At 34.2% G+C, this 19055-nt stretch overlaps 2 protein-coding genes across 3 annotated transcripts in view; one reads left to right on the top strand and one right to left on the bottom strand.

The window, feature by feature from the left end:
* The first annotated feature begins 961 nt into the window (after window positions 1-961).
* On the top strand, window positions 962-7479 carry LOC129799003 (lipopolysaccharide-induced tumor necrosis factor-alpha factor homolog). The gene is made up of 3 exons (XM_055842569.1): window positions 962-1327; window positions 6269-6395; window positions 6512-7479. Exons 1-3 carry the CDS (start codon window positions 1300-1302, stop codon window positions 6612-6614), a joined length of 258 nt encoding a protein of 85 aa, XP_055698544.1. The 5' UTR covers window positions 962-1299; the 3' UTR covers window positions 6615-7479.
* Window positions 6923-19055, bottom strand: part of LOC129799002 (inactive serine protease scarface) — a 27489-nt gene continuing 15356 nt past the window's right edge. The window contains exons 4-8 of one of the 2 annotated variants that reach the window (XM_055842568.1): window positions 12578-12667; window positions 11696-12517; window positions 11381-11535; window positions 7958-8232; window positions 6923-7893 (exon numbers count right to left, since the gene is read on the bottom strand). In XM_055842568.1, coding sequence (XP_055698543.1) covers window positions 7487-7893; window positions 7958-8232; window positions 11381-11535; window positions 11696-12517; window positions 12578-12667 — 1749 coding nt within the window. In that variant the 3' untranslated portion in view covers window positions 6923-7486. Of the gene's footprint in view, window positions 7894-7957; window positions 8233-11380; window positions 11536-11695; window positions 12668-19055 lie in introns of both variants that reach the window. The other variant, XM_055842567.1, reaches the window with a different exon arrangement.

Raw genomic sequence — 19055 nt, 5'->3', positions numbered from 1 at the left:
AGTGGATAGAGTAGTAGCTCTATGACTGCGAGGTCTGGGGTTCAAAGCTGAGCAGCAGCAGAAAAAGATTTCTCATGCCATATCGGCTTTGAATTCGTCCAGCGAATGAATGAATAGTAATGTCAATGGTGCATATTGGCAAAAAAGTGAACCGCCTAAAAACAATAGAGGCTGGTACGAGAACGAGTTTCGACATGAAAGTGGTACTTCAGTCGATACAAGTATTCACTGTCACTGATCCCAAACACACACCGAGAAGGGATGCTGTGATATAGTAACGGCACTGATTGTCCACACAGAGCTGCGATATAGAGCGGCTACCCGTATCGGGGGATAAGATAGAATAGGAGTGGGGAAGCATAAGGGGCCCAATTGGTGGCCTGGATGCATCGGAATATCCGAAATGGAGAACTGACCCCTGGCAAAATCTTATCTTATTTTACATAATCCTTCTTTGAATTCCTTGAAACTTTGTTAGTTTAAGAAGGTTCATGACGGCTATCTATAATAAAAAATTTCAAGCCTCAGTCTCTTTTATTTTAGAAAATAGTGATTATTGAAATTTTCGTTTTGACAAATTTTGCCCCAGTCTCCCCTACGCTTTTTTAGTAATTGTTAAACTTGGGAAAATTTTTTCCTTGTTTATAATTCTTTAAACAAACGTCTTCTCTTTTCGAAAAAGCTTTGTATATAACACGAATCAGGGAAAAACTCTAGGAAAATTCTAATGTCGCGTGTTAGATTGCAGTTGAGGCATAGAGCATATGCTTCTTGTGTGACATTGTATAAATGGTGGCGTTTTTTTTAATTCACTCGAAAAATTGCTCTCTATAATTCATTCTCAACTAATCCTATACAATTAAATACTTTTCTATTCCATTCAATGCTTAGAAAATACAATACATGCACAATGTTGTATTTGTGAAAGAAAATCCCCAATTCCAAGAGACGCCAGTGAGTCATTTGCAATCTCTCTTCAGTCGAGCATATACAAGAAATACTGAAGTACTCTTTAGATAAAATAATTTTTTGCGAGATCGCGGTAGGTGACGTCATACTTTTTGTATTCTTAGAACCCCCAGCTGATAAGAAAGCACGATACTCTGTGGACAAAAATTGATTCACGAGCGAACAACTGCTTCATTCCGCAACAGACCGTGCTAGAGTTAACAAGTGAAACCAAAAATTCTTCACAGTGATCAACTATAAAATTTAATTGGAGTTTATTGGAGTTTCTGAGCTATTTTTAGTGATTGTGACATATTTTTTGTGAACTTGTTTTGCCACTCCACTATCGAGATGAACACTCAAACTGTTATTGTTACATGTAAGTAATATTAAAGATCTTTAATCAGGTGGCATACAATTTAAAAGCAACTCATGAGCAGTCAATTTGAACAATTGAAACGCAAGGTGTGGCATTGAAATGAACATTTCTCTTCGAATATTCACTAAAAAAAAGTTACTTCAAACGGGCGCCTGGTTTTAATATCTTATCAGTTGATTTTATCTGTTTCACCTCGAACAGAATTAGCTAATTATTTACACGGGGAATATAAAAAAATCCCTAAAATGACTAGATATGCGACAATTCCATGAGTTTTTTTTGACTTTGAGGGGACTTTTTTCTTTAACATGTTCGTTCATCTATAAAGGTGTAAATAAGACTGAGGAAGATGAGTAATACAATTAAATAAAGCAGTTCTACTAATTGAACAAGATCGAGACAAATAGTGAACAATCTGCCCACACTTGATTGTAATCTTAGGGGATAGTGGGGTATTTCAGACAAGAATATTGTGCTGTAAAACTATTCTTTCTATATGCAAAATAAACTAAAACATAGCTTCAGTACATTATTTACAGATGTATTAAAGTGTGCGAAAATTCTCATCTATCCCCTATGTTTAAACTATAGCACGAATGCCATCAGGCTTCTTAAAAAGTCGCTATCTATTTGCATTATGCATATTTTGCAGTGAGGAATTTATGACGATCATAATTTTAGCGTGAATTGCGCATTGTATTTTGTATTCTTCTATTTATTTAACTAATGTAACAGCATAGCTTATATGCCTTAAAAAAAATCAAAATAAAAGCAGAGGAATTGAGAATATACAGAAAAGTTAGATAACGTTTGATAACTTCTAACATTGTGGGTCAAGCAATTTAGTAATTTCTTGTCTTGGATTTTTGAAATAATAATTATGTCAAGGGAGACAGAATCTGAGTTGCTAATCGATAAATCAATGACTTTTTTTTTAAAGTCTTTTAGTATGCAAACTGTTAAGATTATAAATATATTCTAAATTCTCACACTTCTTTTAAGACTCATCTATCGGTATTGCCATACATTTGCTCAATAAAATTCTAATAGAATTCAAATGTATTTTCGTCTAAGGGCAGAATCACATTGACAGTAAATTTCTCACCGTATTTCGTTAATTTACGCATTTTGATTGCAATTCTTACGCAAATTTTCCATTACCGTATTACCTTATCTCATACTCGGTGGCACTAGGTAAAAATAATATAACAAAATTGAAGAAATAAAACGAAAATTCGATAAACGGTGAGCAGAAAAAAACTGTAAGAGAAATTATTCGTACAGTTTTTTTACTCACCGTTTATCGCGTTTTCATTTTATTTCTTCAATTTTCTTATATTATTTTCACCTAGTGTCACCGAATATGAGATAAGGTAATACGGTAATGGAAAATTTGCATAAGAATTGCAATGAAAATACGTAAATTAACGAAATACGGTGAGGCTACGACGAGCATTTTATTGTCAATATGATTCTGCCCTAAATGATCATTCTGAGCATTAAAATGTGTGATTTCTCTTAGTATTTAGAATTTTTATATGTTTTTCTTTTATAAAAAGCTAAACTTAAGTTGAATGATTACATCATATTCTAAAAATAATGCGATTCTAGTTACTTTTTAGTTTAAAAACATTTATGCTAAGCCTTTTTAAGTCTATTTTTGCGGGCCAAGTTTACGAAGTTTTTATCAAAAATATATCAAATTCTAAATATTTTGTACTTTAAACACATAAATCTCAAATTTCAATGCTCAATACCGATAAATAATAAGAATTACATTAAAATTTTAATGAACAAATGTGATATTAAGTTAAAGAAAATATTTCAAATATTTAGATAGCATTTTTTTTTTTTTAATTAGGGGTTCATCAATAAGATGATTGCCCCAAGATAGCATTTTTGTTGTCGTATTTCTAGTGTTGACCTATGAATTACCCTATTTTTCATTAGGATGCATACCGTTGCAAAAATATTCTTAATGCCAATTTAGTTAAAATCAATTTTCCAAAGTTTTAATTTGCCTTCCATAGTAGATCCCATTTCCATTAAGATTTAAAGTTGTAGAGACCTTATAAAGGTTTCTTCATGTACTTCAATTTACAATGGATGTTCTTTCGAGAATCCTTTGATGCCTTAATATTATTCTTTGTTTCACAATTTTGTGTGAATGTTCTATACAGCTGTCTATACAGCGAAAGATTACGACAATCTATTTCTACAAGTTTTACTGCAGAAACTGAGTTTTACAAATAATATCTTACAATCTCGGGTTTCCAAGAACCGTCAAATGAGTCGATCATCGTAAAAACCTCATGTAACAGTGCTGTACCTACCTTGCTGCTGTTAATCTTTCTTCCACACTGTCCTGACTTTTTTTAATCTACCTTAACCAAACTAATAAAAATTAGTACAACTAAACTAATAGACTCTTACTATTTCAATATAGGGGAAAGCGCGCTACCTTAAAAAAAAGCAAAGAAATTTTGTAAAAAAACAAAATTTCTTTGCTATTCCATTTTCTTCAAAGCATCCTTTCAGTTCAACATTGACTTGCAGATGTACTGAGTCTTTTTTTCTGTAAATGAACTTCTATATTCTAGTCTGCGGTCATTAATGGGCTATAAGTCATAATACGTTATAGGTAAGGTAGGATGAAAAAGAACTTCTATATTCTGCCACTTTTGGCCACTCATTGGGTCAAGTGGTAGAGCACTCGCTCTATGATGCAAGTGTCCCGGGTTCGAATCCCCTTTAGGTCACCAGGAATTTTTCTGGGGTTAAAGGTGTTCGAATTGCATCCAGTGAGCTTCACCGAACCGTACAAGAAAAAATAATAATGCATATCTAGAAATCCCTTTGTGGGAAGGCCTAGTTCCTCCATGTATGTAGATCATTGAGAAAGTTTTGGAATCTGAAGATAATCTACTCAAAAATCATATGATTGATAAGACTTATAGGGGCTGTGCATTATTATTTGAATGCATATTTTAGTTTCAAATTAAATTGCCATAACCGCTAACGATGATGATTATTAATCAACAATATCAATCAAATCACCATCATACAAGTACGTTATATACTTGTATGACTCACTCAAAAAATGTTTCAGAGATTCGAATACAAAAAATTTCAATTGTTTTAGTAATTGGCTTTCCATATTCATTGACCCATTTATATCCAGGTAGTTTAGATATGATTAAATCAAACTTGGCCATAAGCGAGAAAGACAACCAGTAACAAAACTTTAATTTTTTATTGTAATACACAGAATTTTGGAAAAATGAATGACAGAAAGGAAATGTGAGAACGAGATAAGCTATCGCATTGCCACTGGTAGAGATATTGAACTGAATCCAAAAATATAGTTACATAAATCTTAGAATTTGTATGTTTTTGATGATTTTTTTTTATTGAGGGCAGAGTAGGGCAGCTGACAATGGGCAGTTGGAGAGTTACAATTTTTGCATGTTTGGCTTATTTAATTAATGGCATCTACACACTAGAAGCAATTTTATCAAAAATTGCCCCTTTAAGGAAAAAATTGACATTTGTACCTGCAAATGATAAGGGAAATTTCATTTAAGATTTTTTTTCAGTTTAGGATATATTTTAGAGATCGTCGAGGTGGACATTTCGTCCTGATATAAAAATACCAGTGAATCATTCCTAATAACGGGTTTTCAAGGTGAAATGCTAAAAAAGCTCTAAGCATATTTCTTAATGAAATGCTATCATGTGTAGGCTCATTGAAAAGATCTTGGCTTTTTAGATAAAACTGAAGCGTTTCCAATCGATTCTGAATTAATAATGAATCGGTTCATAACCGATAGCTAATTTTTATCCGAAATTCAAATATATTAATCTTAAGATACTTTGGGAAATGCTTTGAGTGATTTATAAAGAGGTTCAAATCGAATAACCAAACCGATCATTCGATTCTATTATCAATTATAACCCGGTTCAAAGTAATTTTTGTGCAAAAATCAATTTTATTACTCCTAAAACTATTTTGGGGATCATTTGAGTGACTTTTGAATCGGTTTAAATCGTTTGAGGACCGGTAAATGCTGAATGATCCGAAAGCGTTTTTGACGTATATAGCATTTAAGTCAGGTGTTCGAGAATTTCGCAAAGCCTGGGATGCTTTCCAACTCCTTTTTTTACATAAAAATCTCCTTAAAATCTAACTTGAAATTCAGAGATGAACTGCCCCACTTTCCCCTACACAGATGGCTCTCATTCTAAGCCGACTGAACGAGTCAGATTTGTTTAGATATTGCGACAAGTTTATTTTAAATCTGAGCAGCGCATGTAAACGTACTCATTGCAATTTTTAAAAGGTTTTAACACTGTATAAATGTTGTTTCAATTAGTTTAAAAATGAAATTAAAAGAGTTATTAATAATATGATGATAGAAAACTTTCATATCTTTTTTGAATAAAAAAAGGCAAACAAAAACAAGTAAAATTATCTATATTTAAATAAGATTTAGAGGAGTGAGGAATTTTGCTCTTTTATATTCCTGTAAACGAGATTGCTGTATCGCATTATTTTTTCTTTACAATAGGAATTCAGTCAGCAAGTGTTAGTTCCTCATGTTAATACCTCCAATTTATCGTTCATGATTCTAAAACCATTTCTGAGCAATAATGTTTGTTGATTTCTTACTCAGCATGTGTTCGGAAAAGTAGAGAAGTTTAAATAAACAAAATAAAGAGATGAGTGAATTATTGATATACAATTCAGGAATGTCTGCATAAGATTTTTTCGTTAGCTATTCACAATTGAGTTCAATTGCTAAAATTTGCAATTTGACTATTAATATTCAAATAGAGTGACGGTTGAAGGTTTCCATGCATTGCCAGGCTCAATAAGAATATAAAGATGACTCGCGATGTGACTCATTGTTCTCATGTACGTCTGTTTTTTTTTTTCTATAGCACCAGCTGTAGGTCCCAGCTCCACCGGAATCGTCTGCCCTTCCTGTCGCCTCAGCGTTATGACGAACGTGAGAACTGAATCGACCACTAGAACACACGTGATTGCTATTTTGCTCTGTGTTTTCTTGTAAGTTTTTTCCAACTGCAATTTGTTTTACATTATTATTGTTCTTTTGTTTTTAATCGTCTACTGATAATATTTGCGTGCAGCCAGTAATTCTAATTTTTTTCTTTTAATTTCAGATGTTGGCCATGCGTTTGCCTGCCATACTGCATGGATTCGTGCAAGAATGCCAATCACTATTGTCCCAATTGTGGATCATTTATCGGCACATACCAGAAATAGGCCTGCGCAAAGCAAATATATATAAATATTTGTAATAAGATAACGCTGTTTTCACGCCAAATTTCATTACACTTTCCACTTCAAAAACCGTGTTTCACTCGCGAATGTTTCTTCTGTGTTTCATTGATAATGGCGCGAAAAAGCATGGAGCATATGCTGCATGATGAAGTGAGAGCAGAAAAATGTTCAGAGGCGGCTTTTAGATGTTAAGACTTGGAATTATGAGAAAAAAGAGAAGAATTTGAAGACTTAAGGACATTTTTACGATTTTTCACTAAAAAAACCATAGAGAGATAAAAAAAAACTTATAATATTTGTATTTACTTTATTACTTTAAATAGTATTTAAGAAGAAATTAAATAATAAGTCTTAATTCTAATAAACATTTGAAATTCAGGAAATACTTTTCAATTTTCACCATCAATCCTCAAAAACTTTTTTTCACATTGCAATATTAAAGGGATTTTATCTAATTATTTTCTTATTCGCTGTGAATGTAAAATCTTGAGGAGAGTCATCCAAAAAAGGGAGTTTTCTCTTGCTTTTTTCCTCGCAAAAGAGTATATAAAGTAACAAAAAAAAATATCTTGATACAAATCTCCACAGAAGAGAGTATTAAGAGTGTAATGATTTCTTCTTTTTTTGAGTATTTTTTTCTATGTAATATTTGTGTGTGTGTAAAAATGTAGTTCTTTTTCGTGTACTTGTGTAATCTCTGTTGGTAAAATTAAAAATTGAAGAGATAGTTACCTAAGACTCTCTAAAGGTAGCTCCTTAAAATTATACAGAATGGGCAGGAGGGGACAGTATAGAGAGATTTTGGAATGGAAAATTTCAATTAATTACATAAATGTTTGATTTTTCATTTGAAATTATTTTCGATGTGGTGGCAAGTACGCTGGACCCTGCGTTATCACTTGTTGAGGATTATTTGGTTGTGAGTCATAGTGGACAGTTTGGACAGTCTGATGAGTGGGTTGGGGTTGTGGAGAGGTCAGGGCCTGTCTCAGCCACTGAGTATCCACACGGGCGAATGAGACAACCTGGTTAGAACTGGCACATTCGGTTTCAGTGGAATAGATACCACGGAGAACGTAGCTTCCTTTGCCATTGGAACAGGCCAGAGCACTACCAACATCTGTCTCACATGAGTCAGCTCGTGGACGAGCACACACTCCTGTCTGAGAGTTGAATCCGTATCCAGAGAGAGCTGCCTGGCAATCACCATCGGGAAGAACTTGAACCGGAACGGAGTGCATCAGAGCATTTTGGATGTTGACTGCAAAAGAAATCAATTTGATTTAGAACCCGTAGAAAGGGGATAAAGGTACCAATAGACTCACTTCTCAGGACTTCTTTGCCCCATCCGGTGGTCAGGCAGTCAGTTGTGGATGCACTTGTCACGTATTCATCATCAACGCAGATGGGTCCGATATGGGTGTCGTAGCGCAGCTTCTCTTCCAGATGCAGGAGAGCCACGTCCGAGTTGAGATTCGTTGGATTGTAGGCAGGATGGAAAGTGACGGCTTTCACTCGAACAATCTGGAAGGTTTTGGGTTCCTCATCAACACCAAGACGCCATTCACCAGCCTTGATCATCACATCACGAGGATTGAGCCTAAAACCACAAAGAACATTGTTTGATAATTTTAAAAAACAATACTGAACAGGGCTACCGAAGCAAATTGAATTTTTTAATGGTTATCTATAATCTTCAGACCATCTTAATTCTTTGGAAGGATAAAGAGTTTTTAGGATATAGAATTTTTAAAATTACATTTAATAGCATGATACCAGGGAGGTGGCATTAGCTCTAAAAAATGCGACCAGTTTTAGTGTAAATGTTTTCCTGTTTTCGTACACATTTCACGAGATATCTTCAAAACTACGTAGGTTGCCAATTTGGGGTTTTCGGTTGCCTCTTCGTTATTAAATTGGCTATTATTTTGTATTAATATTTTTTGCTAATTCATTCTACAATGACAGAAAACAGGTAATAAACAGAAACATATGAAAAACATAGGAAATGTCATTCCGCTGCTTGATACCATTTAAAGTAAATATTTATAAATTTGCAATACGCAATCCTTTTGTGCTCGAAAGCTTTGAATGGCTTGAATGGTATAAAATTAGAAAGAGGCATTTACAAATTTTTATAGAAAAGATTAGGGGAGACTGGGGCAAAAATCACAAAACGGATATTTTATTTTTTTTACAAGCTACCCGAGCACCTCCAAAATTTCTAATTAGCACAGTTTTATAGGAAATTTACCGCTCTACAACTTTGTGAAAGCCATTTTCTTCTATTTAGTAAGGAAATATATTTATCGAGCCGTTTTCTAAAAGGTAATTTTGTGATCATCCTCAGAAAAGCTGGGGCAAATAGTATCAGGCATAAGATATTATCACATTTTGATTCGCTTTAATACGGGATTCCGTAAATATAAGTAAAATACATAGATTACATATTTTCATAGGAAATTTATTCTTCCACACCTTTGTAAAACACCGTTTTCTCTATCTGAGCGCGAAAAGCGCATTTTAAGCTATTTTACAAAAAAACACACCAAAGACTGCAAATCGTTTGACCAATGCAAACAACAAGCGGCGAACACATAGCATTGACGTTTTTTTTCACCGCGGGACATCAGAAATTGTTTCGGTTTTTGGTACTTTTTGCTCCATAGCTTTTGTTACTTTTTACCCCAAGTGGTCGTTTTTAATAAAAGGATTTCTGGAGAAAAGAATCTTTGTAAAATTCTATAATCGATAGCGAATTCGTATTCAAAGAATATCCAGATAATTTGGGAAATATTCATCAGTACTTCAAATTTAATATAAGTAGCTAATAATTGATATCAATCTTCTGCACGGAAAATATTTCAAAAATAGAGCTGAAAATTTCGATATTTTTTTATTTTCTAAATTCCTTGTTCAAATTCTAACAAACTTACGACATTAAAGAAGACCTATAGAGGCTATCTATGGAAAAAATTTGAAGCCGCTATTTTATTTATCTTGGAAGATATTGAATTTTAAAATTTTCGATTTGTGACTTTTTGCCCCGGTCTCCCCTACCCTTATTTAGTTACAATTTTTCATTGTCTTCATTATTTTCCCAATGAACTGTAAGAATTAGTATATTTTTTTTGCTAAACGGTTTTGGTTTTGATAAGTAAATGATCATTTTGGTCAGTAAAACACTCAAAATTAATTAAGAATATTTTTAAAGTAAATCGTAAATAAATCACCACTATGGTTAATAACTTTTAAATTTCATTTTTCCTATGATTAAAATATTTCATTGATTTTAATAATTCAAAATTTAAGATTTCATTCTACTTATTAAAAATTTATTTTTTTTAGCAAGATACTGACCAAAATAGGGGAAGGCTTTTAGGCTTCGCATATACGGGCTTCAGACCTAAGGCTTAGCCACCTGGCTAAAGTCCTTTATTTTTTATCAGGCACGATATTTTAGGAAATTGTTGTTAAGGATTGGATATTAATGGCAAATGGTTCATTAGATTTTGAAAAATCAATAAAATTCCTTGTTATTTAGATTTTTGAGGCCTTCGGGAACTGGGCTAAGCCTCCAGTCTGAAACCGGCTATACACTCTAGCTTCGAACACCTCATTTTTTCTATTATTGCTTTAATGATTTTGACTTATTTTTTTTGAGAAATAAATTAATTAATAAATTAATTTCGGTAAGTAAAAAGCTAAAAAGTGCTGATATTTATTAATAATATTTCGCTTATTTTGTCCAATTAGAATTATCCGGTTTTTTCCACTTCTATTCTGATCAAATACTAAAATAGTGCATATCTTCTGGAGCTATGTAAGTATTACAGGTAAAATTCAGTATTTTTAAATATTTTAAGTTGAATTCATTAGTACATTCCAATATCAACGTTATAAAATATTTATATTTTATTTATTTGTTAATATTATATATTAAGACATTCCATTGCCGTTACTAGGCATTCTATTTCCGGTTTAGTACCCGTAATTTATCCCAATATTTAAACAATTTAGTAATTTGGGAAAAAGTCTTCAAATACTGATAAATTTCGCAAATATCTTTAGACACAGCAATAGATATTTCATTTCTCAAAAAGTTTTTCGTGTTTAAAGAAAACGTGTTCTATTCATAATTTCTAAATAATGTATTCAGAAAATTGTGCATTGAGAAAATGTAAATGATTTTTTTAAACTTAAGTCAGAATTACAAAGAATTTTCAGTCCCTAATCATTCGAAATCATTTAGAATCATCTTTTCTAATAATAATTTTGTCGAAACCAAATTCTTTTTTTCTTACTTCATTTGCTTATATATATTTGATCTATTTAATTATTTACTTAAGAAAAAGACGAATAAATATATGTCTTAATATATCTATACTATCCAGGAAAAGGATTTACACTCTTTACATCATTATTGATAATACGATATTTTATAATTCACTCGTGCTCGTATAAGCAATTGAAATTTTGAAAATTCAAAGTGCTTTTAAATGAATTGGATAACTTTTCACAAAAAATTAACCATAAATACCGTGGAAGTGAAAAAAGTCACGTATGAAAGCAAAAGTACTCATGAAATTCAGTTAATTAGCGGTAATTTTAAAATTAACGCATTTAATTTGGAAACTTACAAAAATGACTTAATTTCAAGAAGAAATTATCATACACATTGCATAAATTTAAATCGGTCAATCAACTGAATTGCTGTTAAATATTCATAATGGTTTAAGTTAACTCACCCAGAAACACAATGAGCAGCAGTCACAACAACGTCTCTCTCGATGATGGCACCACCACAGAGTAGGGATCGGTTGGTCTCCAGAAGGACCATTGCTTGCCATGGGAATTCACCGAAGCCGGTGTCCAGAGGTCCAGCACCACGTGGCTGAGTGTTCTGCAAATCGGAAATATTTTCAATGTGATGAAAAATTGAAGGTGAAGATACAGTTGAAATTTCACGATACTACAAGAGGTGAGATCGTGACTTTGATGCAGCAGTCCATCCGCGACTGTGCAAAGATTGAAAGTGAAAATGATGAAGAAGTGGTACTCACCAAGTTTCTCGTGCCACATGCTCCCGATGCGACTGGGAATCTGTCAACGTAGACATTGTTGCTGATCTGTTGCGTTTGCTGACTCGTGAGTACTTGGCGATTGACACTGGCGCCGGATGCAATTGGTCGGCTAAGCTGTGAGGAGCCACGGATAACGGTGTTCTCATTTGTGCGGTATTTCTCAGGGCGGTAGGCACCATCGTCGAAAGCGGCGTTGAGGATCTGAGGATTGTACTGTCCCAATTGACCTACTGGCCAAGGGTCAACGTAGTTTGGATCACGGCAGCACTTGCCCTGGAAGCCTCTCTTGCGGTCAACACAATCGGTCAAGGGAACCCTGAAAAGTTCCTGGTCCTTGGTCAAGACTACAGGAGTGGTGGAGATGACACCCTTGACATCGCAGTACTGATATTCTGTGCAGTTCATGGCAGCAGGGCATCCAACAGGAACAATTGGTTCGGCCAATTGGTTCTCACCACGCTGTGGGGGTGGTCTTGTTGGTCGACTAGGCTGAGGTGGCAGGATATTGTTAGACTGTGGGTTAGAAGGCTCACCCTCCCTATCAACTGGAGGAATATACTGATCACCCTTGTAAGGAGGCAGGTACTGGGGTGTACTTGATGGAATGACAACGGGTCTCTGGGTTGTGCTGGAAACAGCTGGAGGGACGTATGGCCTCAGGGTTGATGGTGACGGTGGGATGTATTGGGGAGTTGTAGGGCTAGGGACTGGACGGTAGGTGGTTGTTGGGAATGGGACTACAATTGGGTTCTGAGAATCCGGAGATGGTTCCCTCTGGGGCAGGTACTGGTTGTCCGGTACCTTAATAACATAACCCTCATCTGTGAGAACAGTTGAATCGGAGATTTCATTGGTAGGCACCTGAGGGTAGGTAACACTTGGCCTTGTGACCGTCTCACTTGGTTCCTGGACAAATTGGCAGCATACTTCAGGAGCATAGCATTGACGAACCTATATGAACAAAATACCAGTTAATTCAGGCAATCCACCAATCAATGATCAACTTTCGAATGTTCATGAAAGGTGGCTTGAGTGTATCTGTCTGCATCATTATCCATCTCTAATGCAGCAATTTTCCAAAAAGCCCATAAACCCACAACAAATATTTGCAATTTGATAACCTTTACAGCGTGAACGGAAGGCAGAAGCATTGGAAGTTTTAATGAACCAATGGCCCACATCTGGCTTCTTGGCCAGTAAATTACCAGCAAGCCTAATGACACTGGAAAACGAGTCGGTGACTCTTGAAACAAATTTGGAATTGTACAAGTATTGAGCAATTTTTTTTGCCTATAGCGTGTGAATATTTTAATCGCGTGCAAAATGCACCACCAACACCTTCAGTTTTGAACTGCACGAAACATCTTCTTTTGTATTTAATATGGGATTTTTTTTTTAAATATAAAATAATAATAGGTCTTGTAATTTGTAATGGATCTTATATTTGGGAAAGATAACACCATAACACCCCATGAAATTTAGGTATACTAATTTTTCTTTTGAAGTTCATGAAGTGAGCAGATATGAATTTCACGGGCTGTCTTCCATATTGCTAGTGACCCATAGGGGGAAGTGGGGCACCTTTGAATTGGGGCAGCTTTATATTTTTTTTCTCTTATTTTTAAATGAAACTGGACCTTAATAAAAATAATAATAATAATGCTAGCACAACATTCCATGTAGGAACTAAGCCTTCCCGCAAGGGGATTTCAAGACATGAATTATTATTTTCCTTTATACGGGATGAGATTATCAGTCCCATGCTCCATAGAATCAAAGGGACAGATAATCCTAACCGGCTTATGTAGGTGAGATTCTTAACGTGAGCTAACTCGGAGTGCATGCAAATTCGATTTGATGCTGAAGTAGGGAGACGCCATTCAGTTATCTTGAACCAAATTCGTGAAATTATACAAGTTTTGTATTTGAACCAAAATGTCAAGGATTTGGATGAACTGACAGAAAAGTGTTATATGGGTGAAATGTAGACCAGAATGTTCTCTATAATTTTGCCGTAGAACTTGAACTCATCGATTACTCAGAAGCCAAGATAAGCGAGGTTTTTTGTTTCTTAACTCGTTTTTTCATCCAGAGTGCCCCAAGTGTTCATTTGTTGAACTTCAACTAAATCAAAGAATTGTTGTATTTTGCGGGACTTTCCATTTAAACCCCTATTTTAAGTGTCTTGGTGGAGTAGAGGCAGTCAAATTGGCATCTGAGTGATTTCAAAGCGTTATTATGGGAAAAATCAATTTTTTCACACTTAAACGGCAAAATCGGAGTGATAGCGTAGTCTGAGTGGAAAATGATGTATGGACGAAATGTAGAGACAAATGTGCTCTACAATTATGTTGAAGTAATCATCAAAATCGGTTCAGCGACAGTCGAGATAATTGAGGTTATGTGATATTGAAATTGGTTTTTCGACTGTGGCGCCCCTGGTGTTGGTCCCACGAAGTTCAAATATTCTAGAAAGTTGTAGCATTTGGTGAGATCTTTCGTTTAAGCCCTCATTCATCAAAATCGGTCACATAGAACCGGAGATATGATTTTTTGAATTTTGTGAACTTTGACCCCTCATATCTCCGGTTCTATTGAAACCACAGCGCGCATACGCACCATTTTGGAAACGTCCTAGACTGGACTACAACATACTAAAATTTCATTAACTTGCACAATGCCGTTTTTGAGAAAAGTGACTTTGAATTTCGACGAATTTTGACGCTATCACAGCGCCACCTGTGGTGACTTTTTGAACTTCCATCTGAAAGTGCTCATCGAGACGAAACCAAAAAGGTAAAATTTAGGTCGCTATGTTAATTAGAACCGGAGATAGAGGCCGGTCAATGTTCGAACTTTGACCCCTTATAGCTCGGGTCAGGGGTTATGGATCGACTTAAGGTTTTTTTTGTTTGATAGGTATAATCAACGGCTACAACATACTAAATTTTCAGCCCGATGCACAATGGAATTTTTGAGTTATTTAACTTTTAAGATTTAAAAATTTTCTTTTTAAAAAAAGCGCCCCTAGCGGTGGTTTTATGAACTTGCGATGTTAGAAGGGGAAGTGGAATTTCACGAGAGCTTTCCAAAAAGCCCTCACTTTTTAAATTCTGACAATTAGAACCGGAGTTATGGCCATTTTAAGAAATTTTTTTTGGACCCTTATAGCTCGGGTCAGGGGGGTCGGGGGACCTTAAGTTTGGTATTGATGGAAAGCTCTAAGGCCCAGCTATAACATACTAAAATTTGAGTCCGCTGAATGCCATAGGCACGGAGCTATTGAGAAAACAAAAAAAGGGGGGTCTTCAAAATGGCGGAAGGAGGGGTGGGGGGTGGGGGGTCTATGCACCAAGTTGCAATTTTCACCCGATATATAACCTTTGCCGAAAACCGCAAGTCGATATCTTTTTTAGTTTAGGAGCTATTAAGCTCCAAAGAGCGGCCGGCCGGCCGGCCGGCCGGCCGGGAACGTAAATTAGCCACATATATATTCGTGATCAGGAAGTGCTGAAACACATTTTGGCCAAATTTGAGGTCGATCGGACGACATGAAATTTTGTTAGGATTATAGTAGGTGAGATTGTTAAGAATCTCACCTAATACAGTGAAGCTATCTGGAAGCGATTCGAAATTCGAACAACTTTAACGCCAGAAAAATTCCTGATGACCTAAAGGGGATTCGAATCCGATGAACTTGCATCATACAGTGGGTACTTACTCTACCACTTGATACATTGAGTGACTTAAAAAAATCTTAAAATATTGTAATTTCTTCTTATTACTGGAATTAAGGTAAAGTGCCATGAAGTTGACCGGTTCCTCAATTCCACCGATAGGGTTATTTATTCAATTTATTTATATTTGCACTAATATTTGGCGTATGACCTAACATTAATAGGTCAATTATTCCATAAATAAATACGAATCAGCGACAATTTTATAGAAATTCATCACTAACACATTAAAATATTGACCACCGGTCGACTCGAGGAACCGGTCGACTCGAGGGCACTTTACCTTATTGCGAAATTTGTTATTTTCTTTGATACTTTTTTTATGAACTAAAATTTCTAACCTTTGCAATTGATTAGTCGAGCTAAATTATATCATGGTAAGGTCCAGTTCCACTTAAAAATGGAAGAAAAAAGCCTAATTTCAAAGCTGCCCCACTTCCCTCTATTGAAAATTAAAATCAAACAACAGCCCTAATTGTTTGCCAATGAAAGGAAAATTGAGCAATTTTCTTATAATACCTTCATCAATAACTATTATTTTAAACAAAGGATAAAAAAGCCATTTGAAAAAAATGGCAACATTATAATGAAGTACTGAAACTACCATGAAATTGGATACTCAAGATCGTCTAATATCTTTAAATGCTGATAGAAGATCAAATTCACTTCTAATAAAAAACTCCCTCAAGTACTTCCACGAATCATTTTCCCATTAATATGAAGAAGCAAAAACAAAGAAGATGGACTTAAATTAATGTCTGTGAAAAAAAAACTTAGCAAAAGTGATGATCATTTTGTAGTTAAATATGAAAATATTGATATTATCTCAAGATGGGTACAAAGTGGAGGGCGAAAAAAATACATCATCGACTGTTTATGTCAACAAACTACTGGCTGTTTATGAATGTGTGAAGAATGTGCGATTTTTAAGTGGATCTAATCAATTATTAAATGGAATCTCTTACGCAATTGGCAAAAGTCGCTTCTTCGCATATTTTCTCTCTAAATCATTAAACACGATGAAATCTTATCTTATGGGAGGAAAAGTTGATTTGTTTTTCGCAAGGATATTCATTTTTGATTGTAATTTATACGCAATAGAAATTTGATATAGGTTCACAAGATCACACGATCACCTTTTTTTTTCAAATGCTATTTTCTCTTTGATCTTCCTGGCCATTTATTCTGCGGGATAATGTCAATGACAGAGATGATAAATATCAATTTAATTTTATATCCCATAAGCTGTTTTGCTTATTTCTATAAAAGAAACCACTTTATCCGATGAAGAAATTTACACAGAGAGGAGATTGCATGGCATAAAAAAAATCCTGATGACAGAGCATTTAGTATTAAAAATATCTTCCATACTAATCACCAGTTAGAAAAAAGCGACAGCTCAGACGAAAAATTATTTGTCAAACGAATGGAAAAAGAAGCTGGAGAGACTGCAAATAGTTAATGCAAATAGAGACATGAATTTTATTTATAAATCACAAATGTGTTAGAATGGCAACGAAAAATGGTTATGTGAGTTTCTGTGAAAGACCGAGAGGATTGGCAAACAAATAGTCCAGTGAAAATGAATTTAGATCCGGGTTCGTAGGTCAGTATCACACGTAAAAATTTTCTTACACATCATTTGACAGTGGGATATCAATTTCAGCAAGATCATGTGGTGATCATTGATTCATTGCAAAATTCCTTCTAACCTTTACATTATACACACGGTCTTTGGCGCCAAATAATGGACATAAATAGCCAAAGATGAGTGTGTAGATTTTGTGACTTTGTCAGGAGACACAATGATAAAAAGGGCATTATTCCATAGACCAGATGCCTGATTACGATCATTTGGCTACTGATCGTGAATAAGAAATTACATCGTGATGATCGTCAGTGGAAAAACTCAGCGGCATTGACTCAATACTCTCTTTTAGTCAATAACGATAAATTCACCGCACTGACCAACTTAATTAACACGTAGTGTGAGACAATCTTGAAAATTAATTAGCAATTGACATCTAATTGATGTCTTCTACAGGTAAAACACTAAAAATATCGTTCCGTTTCATCAATGGAATGCTTAGCATTTCGCGGAAAGCTCACCGCCTTGATTGTTTACAGTACACATACATCCACCATTGAATCCAATTAACTTTAATTTGAATTAATTTGATACTGAGTATAGGTAAATAAATAATAAAATAGAAGAAGAATATGCGGATATTGTGGCAATTTTTATTGAATAAAATGAGGATCTCGTTCGATCATAAATACTCATCTTAAAAACTCAAGGCAAAAGACTTTTTTGTATTTATATCGGGTTTGCTCTCGACTCTACAAAAAAAAGAGCAAATTTTTCAGTTTTATGTCGACATCATAAACTTTTTTTCAGTAACCAAGACCATTCAAGTGACAGAAAAACATTTTAAAAACTTCCTACAATACTTAATTAAAATCCAATAAATCTTATTTGATGGAATATTTCTCATGATTAAATTTTTAGGTTCACAGGCAAAAAACGCCTATTAGGAAACAGTTTAGATAAGCTTAGGTACTACAAAAAAAACACCATTTGTAGTAATAAAATCAGAATGTCTTCAGTGCTTTGTACATTGGATGATCAATAAATGATAGAATAAGATCGTTAGGATCGTTAGCATTTTAAAGTGATCACATTGATTATTCATTGTAAGGGGCAATTGTCTGACATTTAAGTTCAATGGATGATGAAGAAAATACGATATTGAGAAATATAATTGATTGATTTGTTAGAAAAACTTCACAATTAAGCATAAAGCATACATACATTGGGATTATTTTTTTCATGCGTTATTTTTTGAGTTTATAGGTTGCCCAATTTTATTATGTCAATCATGAATAAAATATATTGTTGAATATATTATTGGCATAGACTGAGGGTCCTTATTACTGGATTTACAATCTTAAAAATTCGTTCAGAAAGGCTAAATATATTTTTTTAAATTTATAGGTATACACCAAGAAAAAAAGCTTTAAAATTTGAAGCAAAGTTTTGCCAAAAATGGTCTTTAGATTAAGAAAACTTCAATAATGGGAATAATAAATTTTTATGCCAAAATAGAGAAACATATTTGGACAAAAAGAAATAAAATATTTAAATATGAACCCATGAAATATTCTGTTAAAAAGCAAAATGGTAAAGTTATAAACCACATATCATTGACTTTTCGACTTAATTCAAACGGATTTAAAATCACATTTTAATTTAGCAGGGGAGACCGGGGCAGAATTAGTCACGTATAGTATTAGATAGTGGTATTTTATTGTTTGCCTTCGAAGGAATATTGAGGAAATCACTTTTTATTCTAAATATACATATACTTCCCTTACTATTCATTGAAATATTTATCAGCCTCATACAAATATTTTTTGTAAAAATTATACGCAATGAAAAATTTTATTTGGTGGCTAATTTTACCCCGGTCTCCCCTATGCCGGCTTCAGACTTGAGGTTTAGCCCAGTTCCCGAAGGTTTCAAAAATCTAAATAACGAGCAATTTTATTGATTTTTCAAAATCTAATGAATCATTTGCCCTTATAATCCAATCCTAAACAAC

Source organism: Phlebotomus papatasi, chromosome 1 (assembly GCF_024763615.1).
Source record: "Phlebotomus papatasi isolate M1 chromosome 1, Ppap_2.1, whole genome shotgun sequence".
NCBI lineage: Eukaryota > Metazoa > Arthropoda > Insecta > Diptera > Psychodidae > Phlebotomus > Phlebotomus papatasi.
Note: the sequence above shows the minus strand (reverse complement) of the source record. Positions and strands in the feature narration are given on the sequence as shown.